This window comes from Cheilinus undulatus, linkage group 2 (assembly GCF_018320785.1).
Source record: "Cheilinus undulatus linkage group 2, ASM1832078v1, whole genome shotgun sequence".
Lineage (NCBI taxonomy): Eukaryota > Metazoa > Chordata > Actinopteri > Labriformes > Labridae > Cheilinus > Cheilinus undulatus.
In genome coordinates this window covers 47081698-47103975 of record NC_054866.1, presented here as the reverse complement: position 1 = coordinate 47103975, position 22278 = coordinate 47081698, and the positions used below count along the sequence as shown (strand labels likewise).

At 41.0% G+C, this 22278-nt stretch overlaps 1 protein-coding gene across 1 annotated transcript in view; it reads left to right on the top strand.

The window, feature by feature from the left end:
• galnt17 (polypeptide N-acetylgalactosaminyltransferase 17) overlaps nt 1-22278 on the top strand; it is a 48312-nt gene that overhangs the window by 5567 nt on the left and 20467 nt on the right. Inside the window, exons 2-5 of the mRNA XM_041807920.1 lie at nt 1166-1533; nt 4607-4790; nt 11196-11362; nt 20452-20626. Of these exons, the coding sequence (XP_041663854.1) occupies nt 1293-1533; nt 4607-4790; nt 11196-11362; nt 20452-20626 (767 nt within the window). The 5' untranslated portion in view covers nt 1166-1292. The remainder of the gene's footprint in view (nt 1-1165; nt 1534-4606; nt 4791-11195; nt 11363-20451; nt 20627-22278) is intronic.

Below are 22278 nucleotides of genomic sequence, written 5' to 3'. Positions count from 1 at the left end.
CCAAACCCCTTTCTACATCTTATTTTGTTTCTATTTCTGCAATTCCCCCTTCTCTTTCTGTAGCTTCGTTGTCATTTGTCTGCATCTTCCTCTCATTCTCTCTTACTGAATCTTCCTCTTGTGTCTTTCTGTATCTCCCTCTTTTCTCTCTTTGAATCTCCCTAGTGTCTGTCTGCAGTTACCTCTTCTATTTCTGTATCCCCCTCATCTCTACCCATGCATTTTCCTCTTTTTCTTTTTCTGCAAATCCTTCTTTTCTCTTTCTATATTTTCCTCTTTTCCATTTCTGCATCTTCCCCCTCTCTCTTTTCTGAATATCCCTCTCCTTTCTTTCTGCATCTCCCTCTTTTTCCCGCAGCTCCCCCTTCCTTTTCTGCATCTTCCTCCTCTACCTTCATGCATCTCCCTTACTAAAATGTTAGAGCTCGCTGTTGAACGTGAGCCAGGTTCTGCTCAGTGTTTCTGCTTGTAAAAGGAAGATTTTCCTTGTCACTGTAACTTTGCTAAATGTTGCTTAGCTGAGACATAAGGTGATTAATGTTGGGACTTTGAAAAATATAGTAAAGAGTCCAGTTTAGACTTCTTCTTTAGTCTGGAGATAAGATCGGTTATGAATTAGCACCATACAAACAAAGATTTATTGAAGATTTGTTGGCACACATCACAGGATATAAATCATTAAAAAAAGAAAGATAAATGTATCCCCTCTTTTAATTTGTTGGCAAAAATGATACACGTATCCAATGAAATAAACCCTCTAAACCAATCAGAAGCCATTATCTTTAATGATTCTCCTTCCATTGTAAGAATTCCACGTAACATGATGGATCGCACAGCTGTACGTTTTTAGAAAACAAGGAAAGAAACTCCTAAAAAAGCCCTCGCACTTTGCTGGCTGCAAGCCTGCAAAGAGCTTCCCCCTTTATGTGGAGATATGCACGTTTGTTTTCCTGTAAAGAGTCTGAATGAGGCTGCCGTGATGCATAGTGGCTTGGTGCACCAAGTTTGCCCAGAATGCTGTAGTAACCCAGTAAAACCCTTTTTCTTAATAGTAAGAGACAAGATTTATGACCTGGGATCAATGCAGGGCCTCCAAACTGCAGTGTTTCTGTTGCTCTGCTGTTTCCCACTAAGATTTAACCTGCTTTCTAAAATACCCCCACAGCTATCCACAAATCGCTGTCAGAGGGAGCCCTGAACCGGTGACACACACCTTCCTGCTTCTCCTGAGGCTGCCCCCTCCTCCCTCCAGTCCCCCCACCACCAGGAGCCCGCACACCGGCAACTTTTTAATGGCGTTTGTGTTCAGAAGATGGAGGGTCTTATTGGTGCTGAATGTGATTGCGGTTGCTGGGTTCATGACTTTCTGGTCCAGATGCAACACACGCAGTGTCCAAGCCTCCAGTCCCAAAGTTCCAGCTGATGGGAGGAGGTCCCGAGGCAATGGGACCGCGCAGGGGCCCAACATCAGCCATGAGGTGCTGCTGAAGAGGCTCAGCTCACTGGAGGATGTGGTGTACAGGCAGCTAAACGGTAAGGAGCAGAGTTGCTTTCAACTCTTACTAACCTTATAACCTTATTGCCTGATTTTGTGTGATGTGTGCTAGAACTCTCCTGGGTCATCTAACTGAATCTACTCTGTAAGAAATGATTTTAAAAAGTTAGAAAATAATTAACGGTACACAGCGGGGGACCCTCTCCAGTCAGGCTCAGGCTTTATTTGTACAGCGAGTCACATTACAGCATCAACAACTGCTTTACGACAGCTACGGTAACTCTGAGGAGACAAACAAGTCCAAATGCAAAACAAAAACATTAGCAATTAGCATTGGTTAGCACACGCCTGGATGATACCAGGTGATGCCAGTAGATATGTTCACATTAAGTTTCACTCATTAAAGTTCTCAGAGTAGTGTGTTTTGGTGTGTGGAGGAGTTGAGGAGGGTGGCTGAATAAAGTTTGGACCATCTTGTTCATACTATGGATCTGCATGTTGATCTCCATATATTTACACCACATTCCAAATTATTATGTAAATTTGATTTATAAACATTCAATTTTTTGTTTTTCAGTTAAACTCATCGATGGTATTGTGTCTCAGGGCTCTTTGGATCACTGAAATCAATCTCAGACACCTGTGATAACTAGTTTGCCAGGTGAGCCCAATTAAAGGAAAACTAAAGATTAACTGAAGACTAAAGAAGGGTGTTCCACATTATTAAGCATGCCGCAGGTTTCAAGCAAACAGGTTAGTGCAGATAAAGGCATGATGAGGAAGGTTTCTGCCAGACATATTCATCAGATTAAGAGAGCAGCTGCTAAAATGTCATTACAAAGCAGCAAACAAGTATTTGAAGCTGCTGGTGCCTCTGGAGTCCCACCAACCTCAAGGTGTAGGATCCTCCAGAGGCTTGCGGTCATGTATAAACCTACTATTCAGCCACCCATAACCAATGCTCACAAGCAGAAATGGTTGCAGTGGGCCCAGGAATACATGAAGACTCATTTTCAAACAGTCTTGTTGACTGATGAGTGCCGTGCAACCCTGGATGGTCCAGATGGAGGAGTAGTGGATGGTTGGTGGATGGCCACCATGTCTAAACAAGGCTGCGACGTCAGCAAGGAGGGGGTGCAGTCATGTTTTGGACTGAAATCATGAGGAGAGAGCTGGTAGGCCCCTTTAGGGTCCCTGAAGGTGTGAAAATTACCTTGGTAAAGTATATAGAGTTCCTGACTGACCACTTTCTAACCTGGTATAAAAAGAACCGTGCCTTCTGTAGCAAAATTATCTTCATGCGTGACAGTGTACCATCTCATGCTGCAAAGAATCCCTCTGTGTCATTGGCTGCTATGGGCATAAAAGGAGAGAAACTCATGGTGTGGTCCCCATCCTCCCCTGACCTCAACCCTACTGAGAACCTTTGGAGCATCCTCAAGCTAAAGATCTGTGAGGGTTGGAGGCAGTTCACATCAAAACAGCAGCTCTAGGAGGATATTCTGACATCCTGCAAAGAAATTCAAGCAGAAACTCCAAAAACTCACAAGTTCAATGGATGAAAGAATTGTGAAGGTGATATCAAAGAAGGGCTCCTATGTTAACATGGAACTTTGCCTGTTAAGATGTTTTTGATTGAAATAGCTTTATTTCAGTAAATATGACCTCCTAATGCTGCAAATGCAACAAATGACCATTCTCAGTTCTTTAAAACCTATAAAATGTTTTGAAACTCTGTTGTGCATAAAAATTTGGAACAGTGCATTTTGAGTTTTTATTATTTTTGAAAAAAAAAAGTTTCATTAGGAGGTTTGTTCAATAAAATTTTGATTATGTTCTAACGGTAGATGACTTAAAAATTATAATGACTGTCCATTTGCATTGGCTTTTTAGGAAAATAAGAGAAAAATATCATTTACCTAATAATTTGGAACATGGTATATACAGTTAATAGCCCTCATTTAAAGGTGCACATACTGAAAGTGCAATAAACTCCCATCCCTACTAGCTTAAGTTTGAGAAAAAAAACGGTCACATTTGTATGATCAATAATAAATGTCAAAAATATTTACATTTATGTGCGTCCATCATAGTTCGTTGTGCCATTTAGGAAGTGACTGTTGTCTATGGTGGTAAATTCCTCATGCCACTCAGTTTCAATCTCTTCTTCCTCAAGGAAAAACCTTAATCAGCCAACATTTATAGTCATGTTTTAGTCCACTATTTTATTGATTGATTGATTGATTTAGCAAATAAGTTCCTTCTAAGTTTATGCCAGAATCCTTGATCCACACAAATGTCTTTATTGTCTTTCAAAATTAAAGCGGGTCTGTATCCAAACAGGGGGTCAGTCTGATGACTGACTTGTCGGGTCAGTCACTCTAATCCAAGATAGCAGAAAAATACAATATGGACAAAAACTTAAATTAAAAAAAAAAAAAAAAATTAATAATAATAATTTCCAAGTGGAAAACAAGGGGGGTCATACTATTCAAACAGTTAATAGATAAAGCTCTTTTTAAATTTAGTTTTCTTTTAAGGACTTAGTTTTGTGTGTTTTTAAAAGGTCTTTGTTCCACCAGGGACAGGGTCTGCCACAGACCAGCACAATCTGTTCACAGGCTGCAGTCATCCTACCTCAGGACACTGGAGCAGGATGTTTGCAGAACCAGACTGCTGAACACAGCTCATCATGCTGAAGGATAGTCGCTTTAATCAGAGGTTTAGTCACTGAGCAACCCACCAATGAACCCAATCACTCTCACACTCAGCTTATTTATCTTTAATTGGAAACAGAAAACGCCTTGAAGCTTCATTAGCAGCCTGAAGTCTAGAAATGTGCTCAAGAAATACTGACCCCAGTAGAAGAAGGAAATCCTGCGATTGGCCTCTTTTTCACATCCCTGTTAGTAAAGTGTACAAATCTAGTGAGAGCACTCTTGCAGAATCTGGGCCAGCACTTCTTATAATAGGAGCTGAGCTCAGGAGTTCACCTGTTTTGACAGCAAACTACTACACACTGGCTATCAGCTGCAAACTGTGGAGTGAGTTTCTGAGAGCAGAGGGATTCAGACAGACGTAAGCATCCTGACATGTTGTCTTCCTCTCCAGGTCTGTCCAAATCTCTGGGCCTTATCGAGGGCTTTGGGGGTCGAGGTAAAGGAGGCCTTCCTGCCACACTATCTCCAGCTGAGGAGAACGACGCCAAGTACCTGAGGGAGAAGTATGGCTACAATGCCTACCTCAGCGACAGAGTCTCTCTGGATCGCACCATACCGGACCACCGGCCCAGCAAGTGAGTACAGGAGAAACTTTAAGATTCACTTTCAAGGTTGTTGTGCTTAAATGACTCATTTTCTCTTTTTCTCCGTTATATCTAGCTCTAACTTTTGGTTTTGAGATGATATGCCTCAGAAAAAATATAGAGGAGATAAATGAGCTCTCTTTAGTAGATTCCAGTGTTTGCAGTGTTGTTTGCCGTGTTCGTTGTCCAGACAAACTGGAGGCACGCTGCTGATGAATTATTCAAATAGAGAACAGTGATAGTTCAGGCAGAGAGCTGATGTCCCGGTAGCTTTAGCTGATTGGCCTCAGCTGTTTCATTCAGATGGAACAAAGAGAGGATCATTCACAGCTGTGGCAGCCAGAGAAGAGTCACATCCAGTCACTTTGATGTAGGTTTACAAAGCTGCCGTTTTCATCACTATTCTTATGTGAGACTACTATGAATATATCATTGGAAATTATTGGATAATGGTTCTCAAAGCTAAATCCATATTTGAACATGCGCACAGGCATGTTTATACTTTGTGTGACTGTATTTTTATTTGCTCTTGACCTGGTTTTAATTTTTTTATTGAAATAAATCAATTTTAGATATATCTTAGACATTTATCTGAGCAAGATACAGTCACAGAGCACACTGGCAGTCATTATCTATCATCATCTGATAGGGTAGATGTTGATTTTATTGTATGAAATTCCTCCAGTTTCCACATACTGGCTGCACCGCGATCAGATCCTGAAGCGCTCTTCCCTTTCTATTCAGTCTTTGCCATTAGACTCCGGTCTGTCTTCAGCTCCTTCCAGAAATGCCGCTCTGCTCCAGAGGAGATGCACGACAGGTCTACTTTCAGCCCTGGCAGCTGCAAAAATGTATAAATCAAAGCAGAGAAGATTGATTCAAACAGCAGGAAAAAGGTGCCAAGTATCCAGTCAACTTCAAAATACAACACAATGCACGGACTCCCGACCGTAAATCATCTCTGTATCAACATTATGTGTCATTGAGCAGCACAAGCTAAAGGTCATCAGGAGGTCACAGAATTACTGTGGTGCCACTGACCAAGAAGAGTTAACTTTTGAGGTGGAAAACACATAAACCTTTTAACTTCATAATGTTCTCACCCATGGAAGAAGCAATAAAGTCATGGAATCATGTCGAAATGAAAATGAACCCAAAAACAGGAAACTCATCAGCTGTGGACATGCTATTTCCACTTAACCTCGTAGTTCTCCTGTGCTCTTGTGCTTTCTTGTCTGAGGCTGATCAGGGCTGCGTTGCGTTGTGCAGCTCTCTAGACACCCCTACAGTGTGCATAGTCGCTTGCCTTCCTAAGTGGGAAGCCACTGCACGTTGGAGCGCTCTAAGAGCGCCTTTCAGTTTTTTAAAAATTGTATTTGAAGAATTGAAATATTATTTTTTAATTTCAGAATCCTCAATATCTAAGCAAATATTTCTGATAAAACAAATCCCTTAAAACATCTTTTTTTTTTTTTTTTTTTTGCATGTAATGGGTTAAATAAAGTCAGACAGTATTTTACCCTGTCAGGATTTTCCATTGTTGCTGTTGCTGGGCAGGAAAACACTTTACCTCCAGCTCTGTGATTGGTCTGCCCTCTACAAAATTTCAGAAGGCCTGTTTAGCATCATTCAGTGAGAGAATATTTATGAATGAAAGTAAGACTGACCAATCGAAGTGCCCCTCTCAGTAACTGGGATTGTGACAAATCTAGGGCCACAAATCAGAAAAGTTGCTAAAAGTTAGCTAGTTAGCTATCTCACTTGATTGAAGCCATAATAACTTACGTTCCCCTAATGGAGGAGGACAAAACAGCGGACCTATATCGGTTAAGTTTTCTAGATGAACTTAGAATAAAAATGTTATTCACTTTGCAAATGAAAACATATATGTGAGATCAATTTGTAGCCAAAAACAGAAGCTTTTAAGAGACATGACCGTGCCAATCACAAATACAACGCTGCAGCTGTATCATGCAAAGAAGAAGCTGTATGTTATCCAGAAATGCTGCTGTCTTCTTTGGGCCAAAGCATATTTAAAATGGACTGAGGCAACATGGAAAACTGTTCTGTGGTCGGACTAATCAAATTTCAATTTTTTAGTTTTTGAAAGTGTGGATTCTGTGTCCCACAAACTACAGAGAAGAGGGACCATCCAGCTTGTTATCAGTGCACAGTTCAAAAGCTTGTATCTCTGATGGTACAGGGTTGCATTAGTGCCTATAGCGTGGGCAGCTTATAATACTGAGGTTTTAAGATATTGGAGCGACATATACTTCAATCCAGGTTCAACATCTGATGTGTTGTTTATGTTCTATTGTGGATAAGATATGCGATTATGAGATTTACATGTCTTTGCATTCTGTTTTTATGTACATTTTACACAGCGCCCCAACTTTTTTGGAATTGGAGTTGTACACTCTTTTGTTTTTTTAAAGAAGACCAAGTCTCTCTGGTGCAAAGAGACGCTAAGCTAAGCATATCTGAGAGAAGGAAAGAGAAGGAGAAGGATGGATGGATGGATGGATGGATGGATTGACGGACGGACGGATGGATGCATGGATAGATGGATGGATGGATATGGTTGGATGGATGGATCCCTGCAAACAAAAAAGATAAATAACAGTACTCTCAGTACATATTGAAAAGTAAATGTATCTTTCACAATGGTGATTGTTTGGAGAACACCTGTGTTTTAATTCAGTCTTTCTGTTGTCCTCTTACTGTCATGTCTGATGAAGCTGCACCATCAGGCTGATTATTGATCACACACATGTAATCAGATTAAATGAAAACACACCAATACACAGAGGCAGTGCTGGTGTAGCATCAGAACATCATGTATGAGCACATCCATGTTTGCGATGTGCTGTCTGCTGTGTCTGCATACATGTGGAGGTTTACTCTAACTCCTTCTTTAAAGAGTCTCTGTCTGGTGGAGCTTGTCCGATCCTTCTATTTGGAGTCTGGGATGATGAGACAGTCTTCTGTCCGTTACTGCTACCAGCTCTGTGTGTGGGGTCTTTTATGTTGGCGGGATCAAAGTGGCGTGTGAAGCGTGTTGGGGTGTGATATCTTCAGGCTTAGCAGCAGCCGGCAGCAGCGTGTAAGCTGGAGTCTGAGGAGTCGGCTGTGTTTGGCTGAAGGTTCCTTTAAAGTGCAGAGCCACAGGCCGAAACGGAAATGACTAAAGATTAAATGTCAGCTATGAGTGTAATAATTCAGGAATATGCTACTTTTGGGGATGAACGGTAAATCTGATTAGTCTTTTTATGGATTTTACTTTTTTAAATTGTACTTTCAGATGTCCTAAGAGTCTACTAATACGTTAGCACAACAGATTTGAAGCTTTCACATATTTCTCACATTGATTATCAAGAAACAAATGACATTTTAGAGAAGAACCAGCTGATTCTTCCAGTCAGAGGAGTGATTGAAGCTGTACTTGTAATGTGACAGCTTCACACTTTAACACTCCTTCACGCTGCTCTCTGCTATCCGCACGCTGCTGTCGCTGGTTACATTCATTTACACCATCCCTTCCTCCTGCTGTTCCTTCCCCTTCTTCTCCATAATTGCCTTGGCAACCCTTTCCATAAACATAATGTACATACAGTATATTCTCCTCTCATCAGAGTGTATTTTCCTGCAGGGATTTTCTCTGCAGACCCCTTGAGGTTTTTTTTTTTTCACAGCTTCCTCAGACTGCTGCACTGCTGCTGGGTTTCATTCAGTGAGCTCTTTCAAACAGAGCCTTCTCTTCAACTCAAAGCCCCTTTGTTCTAAAAAAAGGGTCTCTGAGTATCTGAATAAAACATATCTCTAACACATGCAAGTATTTTCCATCAACATGTTTTTAATATTTATAACTGCAGCATTTTTATTAACTATTCCAAACCAGAGGGTGTTCTGTCAAATCATTAAAAAGGAAATTAAATAAACTAGAACCACTACTTGGTGGTTATATATGACTCTGCAAAGTTCTGTACAGCGATGGGTCAAGAAGGAGGGCTGGACCATGAGGCCATTTGACCTTTGACCTCCAAACTGTAATCAGGTCATCCTTAAGTGAGGGTTAACATTAGCCTTGCAAAGCAGATGGATTGGCCCGATTCCATGTCTGTCATCAGGCAAATCCATCTTGCAAAGCTCCAATCCGTGCCACGTCTGAGAACAGACCGGACCAATCAGCATCATTAGAGGAGATCAAGGTAGGTAGCTGTGGACGGGGTTAAGTATTTGAGGCTGGTAGCAATGGGTGCTTCCAGTGGAGCAATTAGCTCAGATGTAGCTCTAGCGGCAGTTTTTACTAGCAGTTGTGGTAGAGAGGATATTTTGCTCTTCTCCCAACTGGCTTCGGGTTGAGTTTGATTCACCAACAAGCTCCAGGTCAAGCCAGGTATGGGAACTTCTCCACATCAACCTTGGAGACTCTGGCCTCCTGATAACCATCCTCCTGGCCTGCAGCAACCCCATGCCCCATCTCTCCAGGTATCTTCAGGGCTGACTCCTCCACGATGCATGAGTCCACCCCGATTGTCTGGTCCAGCCTATCGGGCCCTGGGCTCCAAGTATGCTGTGAACTAGATAAGGCCTGGGAGAGCATGCCAGGTACCAGTAGAAATCCAGCTGCTACTTCTGTATCCAGCAGCTGACCCTTCCCATCTCCACTCTTCTAGCCATGTGAGCATTAGACACAAAGTCTTGCTAGGGAGAAGTCATAACAAAGGGGTCCATTCTGTGCCTCTGTCCTCACAAGAGTACAGTATGACTGGATGGACATGGACTGAAAGACTCATTCATTTCATTTGCATGCTCAGATACTTGGAACACCACACTGACTTCCCCAAAGAACCCATTGCCCCATGTGCAAGGCCAAGTTTTTGTTTGGGCTCAGCCTCACAATCAGCGGATTGATGGATCACACTGTTAAGAAAGGTGAACTTTCACTCTCACCATTCACAAACACAGATTCGATGGCAGCATCCAAGGCACCTCCAAATGCCTGGGTCATTTTTTTTTGACGTGCATTTTCAACACTTCAATTTTCGCACTCAGCGAGTTAAGAAATTTCACAAGGACATTTACAGTCTCTGCAAGGATCACAGTATCATAAGCAAAGACCAGATCAGTGATCTGGGCATCGCCAAATGACACTCCACAGTATGCTGCCCCTGTTACCCATCCCGTTAGCCAGTCCATACAGGTACTGAAGAGGGTAGGGGCTGAGACGTCCCCCTTCCTCACCCCAGAATCAACCAGGAAGAATTCAAAGGTGGAGCCACCCCTCTATACAGCACTCTCTGTACCAAAATATAGGGCAGTTACCAGCTGGATAAGCAAACGTTGGATCCCGTGGAGCTCCAGAATCCTCCAGAGGGCATCTGTACTCACAGAGTCGAATGCCATCTGGAAGTAAACAAAGGCAGCAAGCAACTCATTATTGAACTCTTGAAAGCACTCAGTGAGGACCCAAAGTCTCAGGATGTGGTCTACCGGAGACATCTGAGGTGTAAAGCCCGACTGTTCAGGCTGCTGGTGGTGGAGCAGTGGATCACGGATCCTGTTCAGCAGTATCAGCATGCAACCACAGGAAGGGAGGCTTCACCACCTGCCTTTAGAGTCTGAATCTTGCATGCATACTCTCTCTGGTGCTTCCCAGACCTTCAGCTTGTTCAAGGCCGATTGAGTCTTCTCAACAAAAGGTGGGTCCACAATCACTGGATCTGTGGCATCCATTTGAAGCTCATACCTGGGAAGATCTGCCTGATACAACTCCTCAAATCAGCCAGACCCTCATTTCTTAATATCTGCCTCCTCTGTCAGGATCGTGGTTTCTGACCACATCGGTGCAGCACAAATGTAATCGATAAATCTAACAGTCAAGATCACAAAATAAATCTCTGCATTCATTTGACTCCCAAATCAAATGGACTTAAAAAATGTTTTTATATGCAAATTAATTATAAGAAAAAAATGAAACAACTAGAAAATGTAGCCCTAATGTTAAAAAGATTTCTGCAGAATAACTTGTTTTCACTCTGCATGGGTATGAAGGCAAACATTTGATTTAATAAATGAAATAGGACAGACTTCTTTAGACAATCCTCTGACCTCGCTCCTCTTTATTAGTCTTGTTTAAACCAAACAAACAAGCATTAAAAAAACAGCCCTATCTGCAGCAGACACACTATGAATTTAGTGTTTGGTTGGTTGAACAGGAAGCTGCACATGTTTTGCTTTTCAGCCTCATCGAACAAGATGTCAGCAGCTGCTCCGTGGAGGCATTTTGGTCTTTTATAGTGATGATTGAGGATGAGTGAAGCGTGCAAAGCTCAGGCTTCACAGGCAAGTTTTTCTTTTACAGATGGTGTGCTGTGTTCCCGTGTCTCTGTGCAGATGCAGAAAGGTCAGCTACCCAAGAGACCTCCCCCAGATTTCCCTCATCTTCATCTTCGTGAACGAGGCTCTGTCCGTGATCCTGCGCTCCGTCCACTCAGCTGTCAATCACACGCCCGCTCACTTGCTCAAGGAAATCATCCTGGTGGACGACAACAGCGATGATGGTGAGTAGACATGAAAGATTGCCTTCCCAAAGCTCAGATCAGTTTGATTTGAATCTGCTACATCCAGAGGGAAGTTAAGTAATTGCTCTTAAAGGGAAATGATAAAAGAACAGAGCCATAGAAAGGAGGAAGAAGGCTCCCAGCATGCATTTGGATTCCACAAACTGCCCAACAGGAGGGTGAGACAACAAACCAAAGTTCAGGGTATTTACCTGAATTTTTGTGAAAAAACTCCTAATCTCATCCTGTCAAAAACCCAGACATTTATAAGAAATGTAATTCATTCGTTTCAGTCATTTTCAAAGGTGAAAGCAAGGTGTATACCACTTCAGTAGCACTTTAATTTAGTAGGCCCTTTTTATATAGTAATTTTATGTTAATAAATGAAATAATCTAGAAATTTCTCAAGACTAAGACGTAATAACTTAGTAAAAAGTTGGCATTTTACAAAGAAATAACTCAGAAATGATGTTTCAAGGAAGTATTTACCTAGTAATGATGTATCAATGATCAATTCCCCATTATATTGTGGCAGTTCTCTGGTATTTACGTAGTACTTTAGCCGGACCCTAACCCTCATAATATAGTGGTAACTCTCTGGTAATTAGGTGGTATTTTACCCAAACTAAAGAATGAATGGGGTGAAACTAGGAGCATGTATTTTATACTAGAAAAAAACAAAATGATAAGTTAAAAAAATGTAAGATCTTTAATAATAAAAATGATTTAATGTACTACTATAAAAATTATTAGGAAATTATGGCCCACCTAAATAAAGTGATAGCAAAACTCCTCCTTTTTGGTTTAAATTACAGCAATCATGATTACAATAAGAAATATTTCACTGCATTTATGTCCTAAAACACGACAAAGATGGTCGACAGAGGCCTGTTTGTTTGGTTTGTTCAGGCTTTTTACCAATTAAATTCACAAATTATTCATTCAATGCTGACATAAATTATCATTGTCAAGCATGCATACAATCTTGGAGTTGCTCAGACAGAACATAAATCACATCAATTCATCACATAAATAAAGACAGAGAAACAAATATCTAGCTATACATGCACCCAAAATAAAGGGAGAAGAGGTGTGTGGCAACAATGCTTCATAAATGCTTAAATTATGCTTAAAATTGATGTTTATATCTCTGATCACAGAAGATTATAGCAGCAATACAATTACATTTCAACTCATAAAGAGTTCAAAAAGACCTAACTCTATCCCACAATTCCTCAGGGCCTTGATCAAGATGAATTAATGTCACAGCCATCCCTATTAAAAGAACCCTGCAGATTAAGACTTCCTGACCTTATTGGATTAACATGACTGTTTTTAAGCATGCTGTCAAAAGAAACACTTCAGATTTTACATTTAGAGGAAATTTGAAAGATAAATTCACATGTAGGCTGTGGTTGTGCAGTGTATTCTGGGTAGGGATGTCAGATAGCTGCATTGTTCTTCCCTGTTGGGAAGACTTTTACTTTCTATCCTCTTTTTGTAACCTTGCAAAGGAGATTGATTGGGCCAGATTCAGTGTCTGCCATCAGACAGCTCCATCTCATACTACATTTTTGTCCTACTGTGTAATTCCAGCATGAGAAACTAGACAATTTCCTCAAGCGGAAAACGCGAGAGGGGCTCGGGGGGCGGTGCCGGTTTCATCGCAAGGCCATTTATGACAATAGCCCGACTTGTCATTACAAGGTCATGTACAAATCCAAGCTGAAGCAGCATGTAGCTGGACAATGACACGGTGAAATGGTTGAGAAACACTGTACATGACAGGAGACTTTATTCATGTGTTTTAGTCATGTGGCCTGATTAGCTGATGCTGATCACCTGGCATACCTGGTGGTGCTGACCCTCCCTATGAAATAGAGTCCTTTATTTGAATTTTATACAGACATGCAGTTCCTGTCAAGGTCTTGATGAGAGCAGGTGCAGAAGAGATTAATTTTATTATTTCCAGCTCCATTTGAACACATTAAAAACTTTTATTGAGAAAGGATTGTGTGTTGTTGTTTTGATTGATGTCACCAAAGTCAAGAGAACACAGAAACACACACCAATGCGTGCTTCACGCGCTGACACACACACAAATGCACAATCTCTCCCATTCACTTCATATGGGATATATGTGTGGCTGTCTTTGGTGACTGACGTCGCCAAAAACCTTATGGGGGACTGTATGTGGATGAGAAGCCACCCACAGCGTCCCACCATCCTGTTAAAGCATTGTTTAAATGGGCTGCTTTATTGGAACAGCTCCATGTGTGTGCGTGATCAGAGCTTATTGAGGGCTGTATGCATGTCAATCAACGATGACATCATCAAAGCACCAGAGCTGCTGTTGCCATGGTAATTAATGCCTGCACGGTTACGCATCACTGATCACAGATCAGTTACACCTGAGACAGCAGAGAGTAGTTTTGGGGGATTTTTGCTTGTAAACACAGTCTCTTTCTCCGCTCCGTGTGTGAAAACCATAAATGGTATCATCAAACGGATTTTGGCGTGAGCATCTGCAGGCTTGGAACTAGCAATGATGTAATTTTGGTGTTGCTTGTGCAAGAAAGGAGGCCAGGAGGGTGAGCTAAAAATGGGCAACTTTCAGACTCTTTAGGCAAATTTATCAGATTTGGTAACATTGCAGCAGATCAGAGAGGTGTCAGCGTACTTGGGACAGTTGGTCCTCTCACGCCAAAACTGCATATGATATGGCTTTGGTTCTTGGTTCCACAGTAGCGGGACAAGATTTCCTCCATTTTGATATATTTTTTATGTGTGTGGTGTTAGATTTGTGGCCATAGTCACTAGTTGTTCGCAAAAGTCTCAGTTGATGTGTTGGCTCTCTCAGCCTCTAGGGTGATGACATCATCCACTCTAGCAGGGTGATTTTTCATGATTTTCACTCAACACACAGGAGATTTGAAGACTTGCCTATTGAAAACCGTAAACCCCATCATCATAACAAAGACATTCCTGAAGACAGGACAAAAATACCTGCGTTTTAAAGTTTGAATGAGCTCTGTAGGTGAAAGTATGGTGAAGCAGTAGGGGTGGTAAAAAACCCTATTTTTGTGGTTTCATCATCCCTCTCCCCATTCATTTCAGATGGGACTTTTTTCGCAGTTTTTTGCGAATAACTTTGCAAAAAAACTGCGAATCTCTTAGAAAAGTCATAGCAAATCAATCGGGAACAAACCGCACGTTTTGATGTATAATTTACAGGCGAAATTTTGTCCACAAGATGAAGAAAAAAAAAGAAGAAACGCACGGAAGAACAATAGTGACTCGTGACGTGGCCCCGAGCCCCTAATAATAAGGTAACCCAATTATAAAAGGACAAATATACAGAAGGCCACACGAACAAAACCAAGCAGGCTGCTTGGCTAACCCAGAGAAAGTGTTCTGAGCAGAGCCTTCACCACCAAGGAAAATTGTAAATCCATATTGCAGTAAATGTCTCACTATATAACAAGTGTTCTGACTGAAATTTTCCGAGATTAAGGCGTTTAGTCTTCAACTCAATACACCTCTTTCCCCTACCACTTAGCCCTGCACTTCCATTATGCACAGTCATGAAGGTGTCAACCATGGCGACTGTGGACATGTTAGTACACGACTTTTGTTATATTTGAAAAGAAAACAACTCTCTGTTCTTCTTTTAACAAAGAAATGTCGTCAAGTTATGGTAAAACTTAAACTTTAGCAGCATCCACGCTAATTTCTTCCACCATAATTGCCCCGGCCTCTTGTTGCTGCTTGCTTACATCACGACTCCACTGCACCCGAAAGTACTGCCCCTCGACGCTGATTGGTCCTGTCACTTTCTAACCGGGCCCAAACGGTTCAGATGGGAGCTTTGCAAGATGGATTCGCCCGTGAGAAACCTGGAAACAGACGAATCCATCTGCTTTGCAAGGTTAGGTTTTGCTGTATATTTAACTTTATTATAGTGGTGTGACTTTACCCAAGCAACCCTGTTGGGGATCTGTCTAAGATCATATTTTACTGTAGAACTCCTCAGTAGCTACTCAGAACTCAGAGTAAACTTTAAAAGAAATTATTTCACATTTACTTGAGTGAATTTATAGACCAGTACTTTAACTTTTACTCAAGTAAATTTTTTCTGGAGTACTTTTCTTGAGTATAATAGTCATGTAATTTTCCACCTCTGCTAAGCCTTAAGTCTTGTACGGTAAGCAACCGATCGATGATGTATCGTCTACTAAATGATCCTTCTGTGAACCACAGGAGCTGCTGGCTCTTGTTGGAGTTCCTTTTCTTCCATATTATTTTTTTATTTAATACACATTTAAAAAGCTGAATTGGTCTCAAATGAAGAACCGTTTAGACCGGCTCTTATTACTGATCTGAGCAAGATGATCCAGGTCTCTAAAAGAAGATGGATTTCCCATCACAAAGAGCGAGGCTAGAAGGATATTAGTTGTGAAAAAACAAGCATGATCAGAGTTTACTGTGCCAAACCTGAACCTGAACCAGACCGGACCACTCAACAGAAACAGACCAGACACGAGTGTTGTCTGACGCTGCTTCTCCAGGCTTTTGATGGAGGTTTTTAATCCATGTGCGCTGCTATTCCTCTATATATTTTCAAATGTCTTTGCCTGATTCTGGCTCCACTTTTGGGACACAAAAGTAGCTGAAGATTTTCTTTTCTTCTTAGTTTGAAAGATTGGCGGTTGGCGGTCGTAAATAGCACAGAATTTTTGACGTTTTGATAATGCTTCTTTATGCAAAAATCACTTCCTGCCCCCCATCTGGAGTTCTTAGCCATGTTAATTGGGTTATTTGAAATTTATTTCACTTTAAGTGATATTTCAGGGTATAAATAGAAACACAATACACATCTTGTGTTCATGCACGTTGCATGCATGTTACTTTAAAACATACTGTAGCGTTCTCTCTTGAATTTGGTATGAAACAGCTGTTAGACATGAAACGTCTTAGTTGGCCTGAAACTGTGATTAGCATCCCTTTGAAGCTGTTTTCACTGCTTCATGAGGAGCAGTGCTTTCTGAAGTGACTGTCGAATCTTGCACTGAAGACCGGCAGATCGAGGTGGGGCGAAAAAATTGGATGTCACAGAGGGAGACGTGCCTGTCGTATTTAGGCAGGCCTGGAAGCTGGACTTTGTGTAATGAAGGGACAGAAAGGGAGGGAGATAGAAGAGCAGAGCAGGGATAAAACCTGCGGAGCAAAACGGATGGAAAAGTGCAGGGAGATAGATACTGGATGGAAAGTTAGTGATTAGAGGGTGGAACTAAAAGAAAAAAGAAATGAGGAATAAAGAGGGCCAAAGGGGTTTGAAATAGGCAAAGTGAAGAGACGGGACAAAGACTTTGCAAGAATGAAAGAAGAGGCGGAAAGAGCTTAACACACTGTTAGAGAAAGTGGCAGAAAGAGGGAAAGGAAAGGATGGGAGACACCGAGTCTGAGATAAATGAGGTCCAACACAGAGGAAGGGAGGGCGAGGGAGAGAGAGAGAGCGAGCAATCAGAGAGAGCGGAAACGCAGACAAATAAGGAGGAAATGGGAAGACAGATCTGAGATAGTGGAGGATTTAGGGGATAAGGCTGACATTATTCTCTTTCCTTTATTTCCAGCAAATCTCATGAAAAGATCAAAAACAACAAAGCATTAGTCTGTCACTCATCACTTTGTTTTCTCCCCCCAGACCGAAGCCTGGTTGTCTGCTGAAGACAGAAACACACAGCTGTGTATCTCAAGTTTATGGTTCCATATATAAGAAAAAGGGCTTAGCTATTTCCTAAAAGTGGAGCTCACAGACGTGTTTTAGAAATGAAACTCAAGCAGGAAATAGTGCATGAGTCTGGGGTTTGATGGATGGAATCAGGTTCAATCTGGGCTCTTATTTCCAGTTTATTATTATTAGTCATGGTAAAAACTACTTAATCTTCATCAAGCTAAGTACTCTGTATGACAACAATGCATGCATTTAAACTGGTGATGATGGTGTTGGTGGCTGTACTGATACCAGTTTACAACTACCACTACTGCACTGGTAAACCAGCTTCATATCATAATGGTGCAAAGTTGCTTTACAGATTGAGATCAGTTCAGTTCACAACATGGTGCAGATTTATTTCTGTTTGTTCATGGCCAGCTCTTGAACTAAAATAGCTCCTGAAACAACTATTCTTCCTGTTAAAACTCAGTCACAGTGGTCTAAATATATTTCCTATTGAAGAAGCTAAACATTTATTTTATTTCCTCTCATGTTTCCTCTTTTTTCTCCCTAGAATCAGTGCAGGTTTTTCTGGTTAAATCTCCCAGGATATTGTTGTTTTACGGTGTACAATGGCTCTTTTATAATTACTGTTAGTTACCTATTTTAGTCTTAAAATTAACCAAAAAACAGTCATTCATCAAGTACAATAAACAATGAGGAATTCAGCTAAAGGCTTGCACTGCTCAACAAAATGTTAAAAGTAATGTCGTTCACAGGGTTGTCAAAGCTTTGGTTCAATGAAGTTAGTCAAAGTCCAATCAGGAAGACTGGTTCATTTCCATTCATTAGTAATCACTCACTCACGTGTCTCCCTTTTCCCGCTCTGGTTGTCAGCTGGTATGGGCGTCTACTCACCTAAGCTCTGAGCCAGTCCCTTTCAGCCAAGGCCTCTCTCAGTCCAATCATCCTGCAGCTGTCATATTTTAAAATCTCTTCTCTTATCTCCGCCATCAGTTGTTTCGGTGCAACCGCTTCAACCCTCCTCCACCGCAGCACTCCGATAACACTTTTTACCGGGCCCCAGGAGGGCCTAGTACAGGGGTGTCAAATCTGGCCCATGGAACAGTTAAATCCAGCCCGCAAGATGATCTCATATTTCTGTTATAACTGGCCCTTCAGTATGAGGTCTGCAGATTTCCTCGAGTATAAAAATGTAAACTTATCCTTGATGATTTAAGAAATCCTTTTTAAATCATAAAATCTGAAAAAGTATGGAGTAAAAATATTTAGATAAGAAGTCAGGAATGTGGGAAAAGAAATTAATTTGTGTTTTAATTTCATATTTTCAATTTTACATCTCATACTCAAACTTAGGATTTTGACTTTTTCTTTCGTGCTTTGAGCATTTCAACTCATAATTCTGACTTCCCATATATTTTGAGCTTTAAGTTTCATAATTCTAATTTTAAGTCATATTTGGACCTTTTTAACCAGGTATTTTGTATTTTATCTCATATTTTCAACTTCAAAATTTGACTTCATAATCCCATAGTTTGACCTTTTAGATTCACAATTTGAAATTTTGAATCATATTTTGACTTCTAATTTCATGATTACACTTTTTATTTAATATTTGGACCTTTTAAACTCATGATTTTGACTTTCTTCCTAATGTGTTTGCCTTAAAAATATTATTTCTTAATTTCAATTTCATGTTTTGACCTTTTTGAACAAATAAATTTACTTTTCTCAGATTGTGAACCTTTAAACTTATCTTTTTAACTTTTTAAATGTCAAAATTATTTATCATCGGCATTAAGTTTTTTTTTTCATATTTTATTACTGGTGAAATGAGGTTGACAGTTTATGGTTTAAAAGGTGACCCTGTTAGGCCCTCAGGTAAGACCTGAATCCAGATTCTGGCCCCTGCTGTAATTGAATTTGACACCCCTGGCCTAATATAACCTGACACAGCCTCTGGATAACTTAATCCCCGTTTTCTAGATCAAAATAGTGCTAAACCATGGTGCCAGCAAATAAGCCAGCTGATCACATGCAGTACTGGTGTTATTATTAGCTGATCACATGAATAGGCAGTACTGGTGTTACTATCGCTGATCACATGCAGTACTGGTGTTACTATCAGCTGATCACATGCAGTACTGGTGTTATTTTCAGCTGATCACATGCATAGCTAGTACTGGTGTTATTATCAGCTGATCACATGTGAACAGACTTTGTACCTGCAGCAAAAGAAAAAACCTGATTGAGGCATCCTTAGCTTTAGTGAGCATCGCCAACATCAAGCATTCAAAGGATATTTAAATCTCATAACTTGAAAAAAGTATTAGAGGGATATGACATGAAAAAGAGAAGTAAAAGGAAATAGAGAGGGTTGAGCCCTTCTCTCCTCTCTGTCCTAAAGCTACTGGTTGGCCCAGAGCCAGATATCCATCACAGAGCAGACATAATGGCAGTGACGCAGAGGATGAGGCATGCAAACAAGAAACTCCCCTCTCTTACTGCCTGCAAGAGTCACCAGACTCTGTGGCTCTCGCGTTGTGCACACCCAAGTGCATCAGCGATGCGAGCGAGACAGAGGGAAAGAAGACACAGCATAGGCGATGAGTGAGAGATGAAGAGTCTGTGAGAGAAAAGAGTCTGGAAAACAGAGAGCATGACAAATGTGTTTGTGTTGGAGGGAATGTTAAAGTGTTTGTGAGGCTGAGGTTGAGGGGTTGTGTGTTTGAGTCCCGAGGGTAAAGGCTGATGAGCTGACAGAGAGATCAGAGGTGGAGCTGTGGATCACTCTCTGCCCACTTTGTCTAGTATGTGAGTCTGTATGGAGCGTGGTGTGGCTGAAAACAGCAGGACAGAGGGAGAGAGAGCAGATTTATGGCATCTCTCTGTTTCTGTGTCATTTGAGTCTCTTTTATTCCCAATAATAATAAATTCTGTTTACTCATGGTGGAGATGGAGATCTGGATGGATTGGGTATTATGGCAGTGTAATCATGTTTGTGATGTTTTAAAAGCTACAGGACATTATGTGATAACTATCTCAAAACATGGAAAATAAGCCAAGTTTAATGAGTCATAGCAGAAGTTTGGTCACTTTATTTACAAGCCACAGCTCATACACAAGGGCTCAGTCAGTCTTCATCACAGGAAGAATTCGATCGTCATGAGAAGAGCACTTAGCAACATTTTAGCATATATTACAGGCAGAAACCAGAGGTATGCTAAATGAAACAGAAACTGTGTGGATGTGAGAGGAGAGATGAAGATGCAGAAAATGAGAGAGTGGGAGTTCAACTTTTGTTCAAAGACAACAGAAGAGAGTTTGATATGATATATTTTGTGTGTTACAGAGCAGCTGAAGGGACCACTGGAGGAGTACGTGAACAAACGTTACCCTGGCCTGGTGAAAATCGTCAGAAACCAGAAGAGAGAGGGACTCATCCGAGCTCGCATCGAAGGCTGGAAGGTCGCTACTGCAGAAGTGACGGGGTTTTTTGATGCTCACGTGGAGTTTACCCCATCCTGGTGAGTAAGAGATATGACAATGTGTCCTGAATTCATAGTAGCATGTAGCTCAATATGATTGTAACAAGCTTTATGCTATAAAGGAGGAGGCTGGGGTGGAGGAGGTTAAGCTTTACCAGCGGCAGCAGCATGGTGCATCAGCATTAATGCAAGTGGGGATTAGTGCAGGACTCGACAGTGCGAGCGTTTCACTCACATTTGCGCCTAAAAAAAGGTGTGTGTGAACTGTAAAAATTATTTAGGGGCACATGTGCGCATAAAAAAATCAGCCAAAGGAGAGAGTCTGCTTAGATTCGGCCTCCATGACCATTTTAAACACAGGGACAGAAGTGTACTTAAGGATAGATGGAGCTCTTGTACCCACGATTACTGTAAGATAGACTAAAAATTAATAACATTAAAGACAAAATTAAATTGCAATACTTTTTCAAAACTTGATGATTTTACCTTTCTGTACATTTTGTGTACAAATTCATTAAATAATTTTGCTTGTAAATGTCTATTTGCATCACGTTTATTACAGAAAAACATTATTTGATCAATTTTCATTGTGCCCCTAAATTTCTTTATGTGCTCCTAACTTTTTCAACTTAGGAGCACATGTGCTCCTTGGAAAAAAAGTCAGCGTCAAGCCCTGTAGTGAGAAATATGTCACCCTGAAATACATTGATGTGTTGCTAGAAAGAACCATGATTGGCTGTGGGAGCTGGGAGGTGATAATTGAGATCAGCTGGCCGTCAGCTGATCACGGCTGGGCATATCACTGTGTCCTGCATGAACTAATGCTGAGCTTCATTTAATATTTATTAATCTCTCTATTTTCAAATTACACTAGATGACTAGTACATGGAGTATAATGGCATGAACCTAAACACTAGAAAAGAACTTGTGGATTGAAAAGGATGTAGGAAACAGTAAATAGGTTTGTGATGACAAAAGGTGCAAACAACTTTTGATTTTTCCACTGAGCTGTCTGTGAGGTTTTAAATTGAAATGACACATTGAGGAGGAGTGGTGGACTTATTTAACATCATTGTAGCTGCAGGGAGACGTTGCAGTGGCCTAAACAGCCTATGCTGAAAGAGACGAAAAAGTATGTCAGGTCAGGTATGGGTTTGAATGCCAGTTTCGCATTATGGCTTTGGCCTCCTGATGACCATCCTCCAGGTCTGTGCCATGCCCCATCTCTCCAGGTATTCTCCCAGCTGCCCTCTCCACGATGCATGTAGCCCATGAGGTCCTGGGCGCCCAGTATATGGTGAGCTGGACCAGGCCTATGTGCCCATAAAAGCACAGCCTTCCCATCCTTGCTCTCCTGAGTCAGCATTAGACACATGGTCTTACCACTGATACCCATAAATGAAGAGAAACTGTCACCAAGGAGTCCAGCCGGCATCTCTGGCCATCAGTCAGCATTCAGGTCTCACAAGAGTGTGGTTTGACTGTATATGATCAATTACAACTCAAATTGAAAAAAGAAAAAAAGCACTAACTTTGGTCCCTAATTAATTGCAATTAATGCATTCCATCTTGACAATCTTAATGTTAAGTAAATAAACTTTATTGAGTGAAGTTTTCAATGAAGAGTCCTAAAAATTAAGAATTTGTCTGTTATAGAAAACTGATGTATATTTGAAGTAGGACTGTCAAGA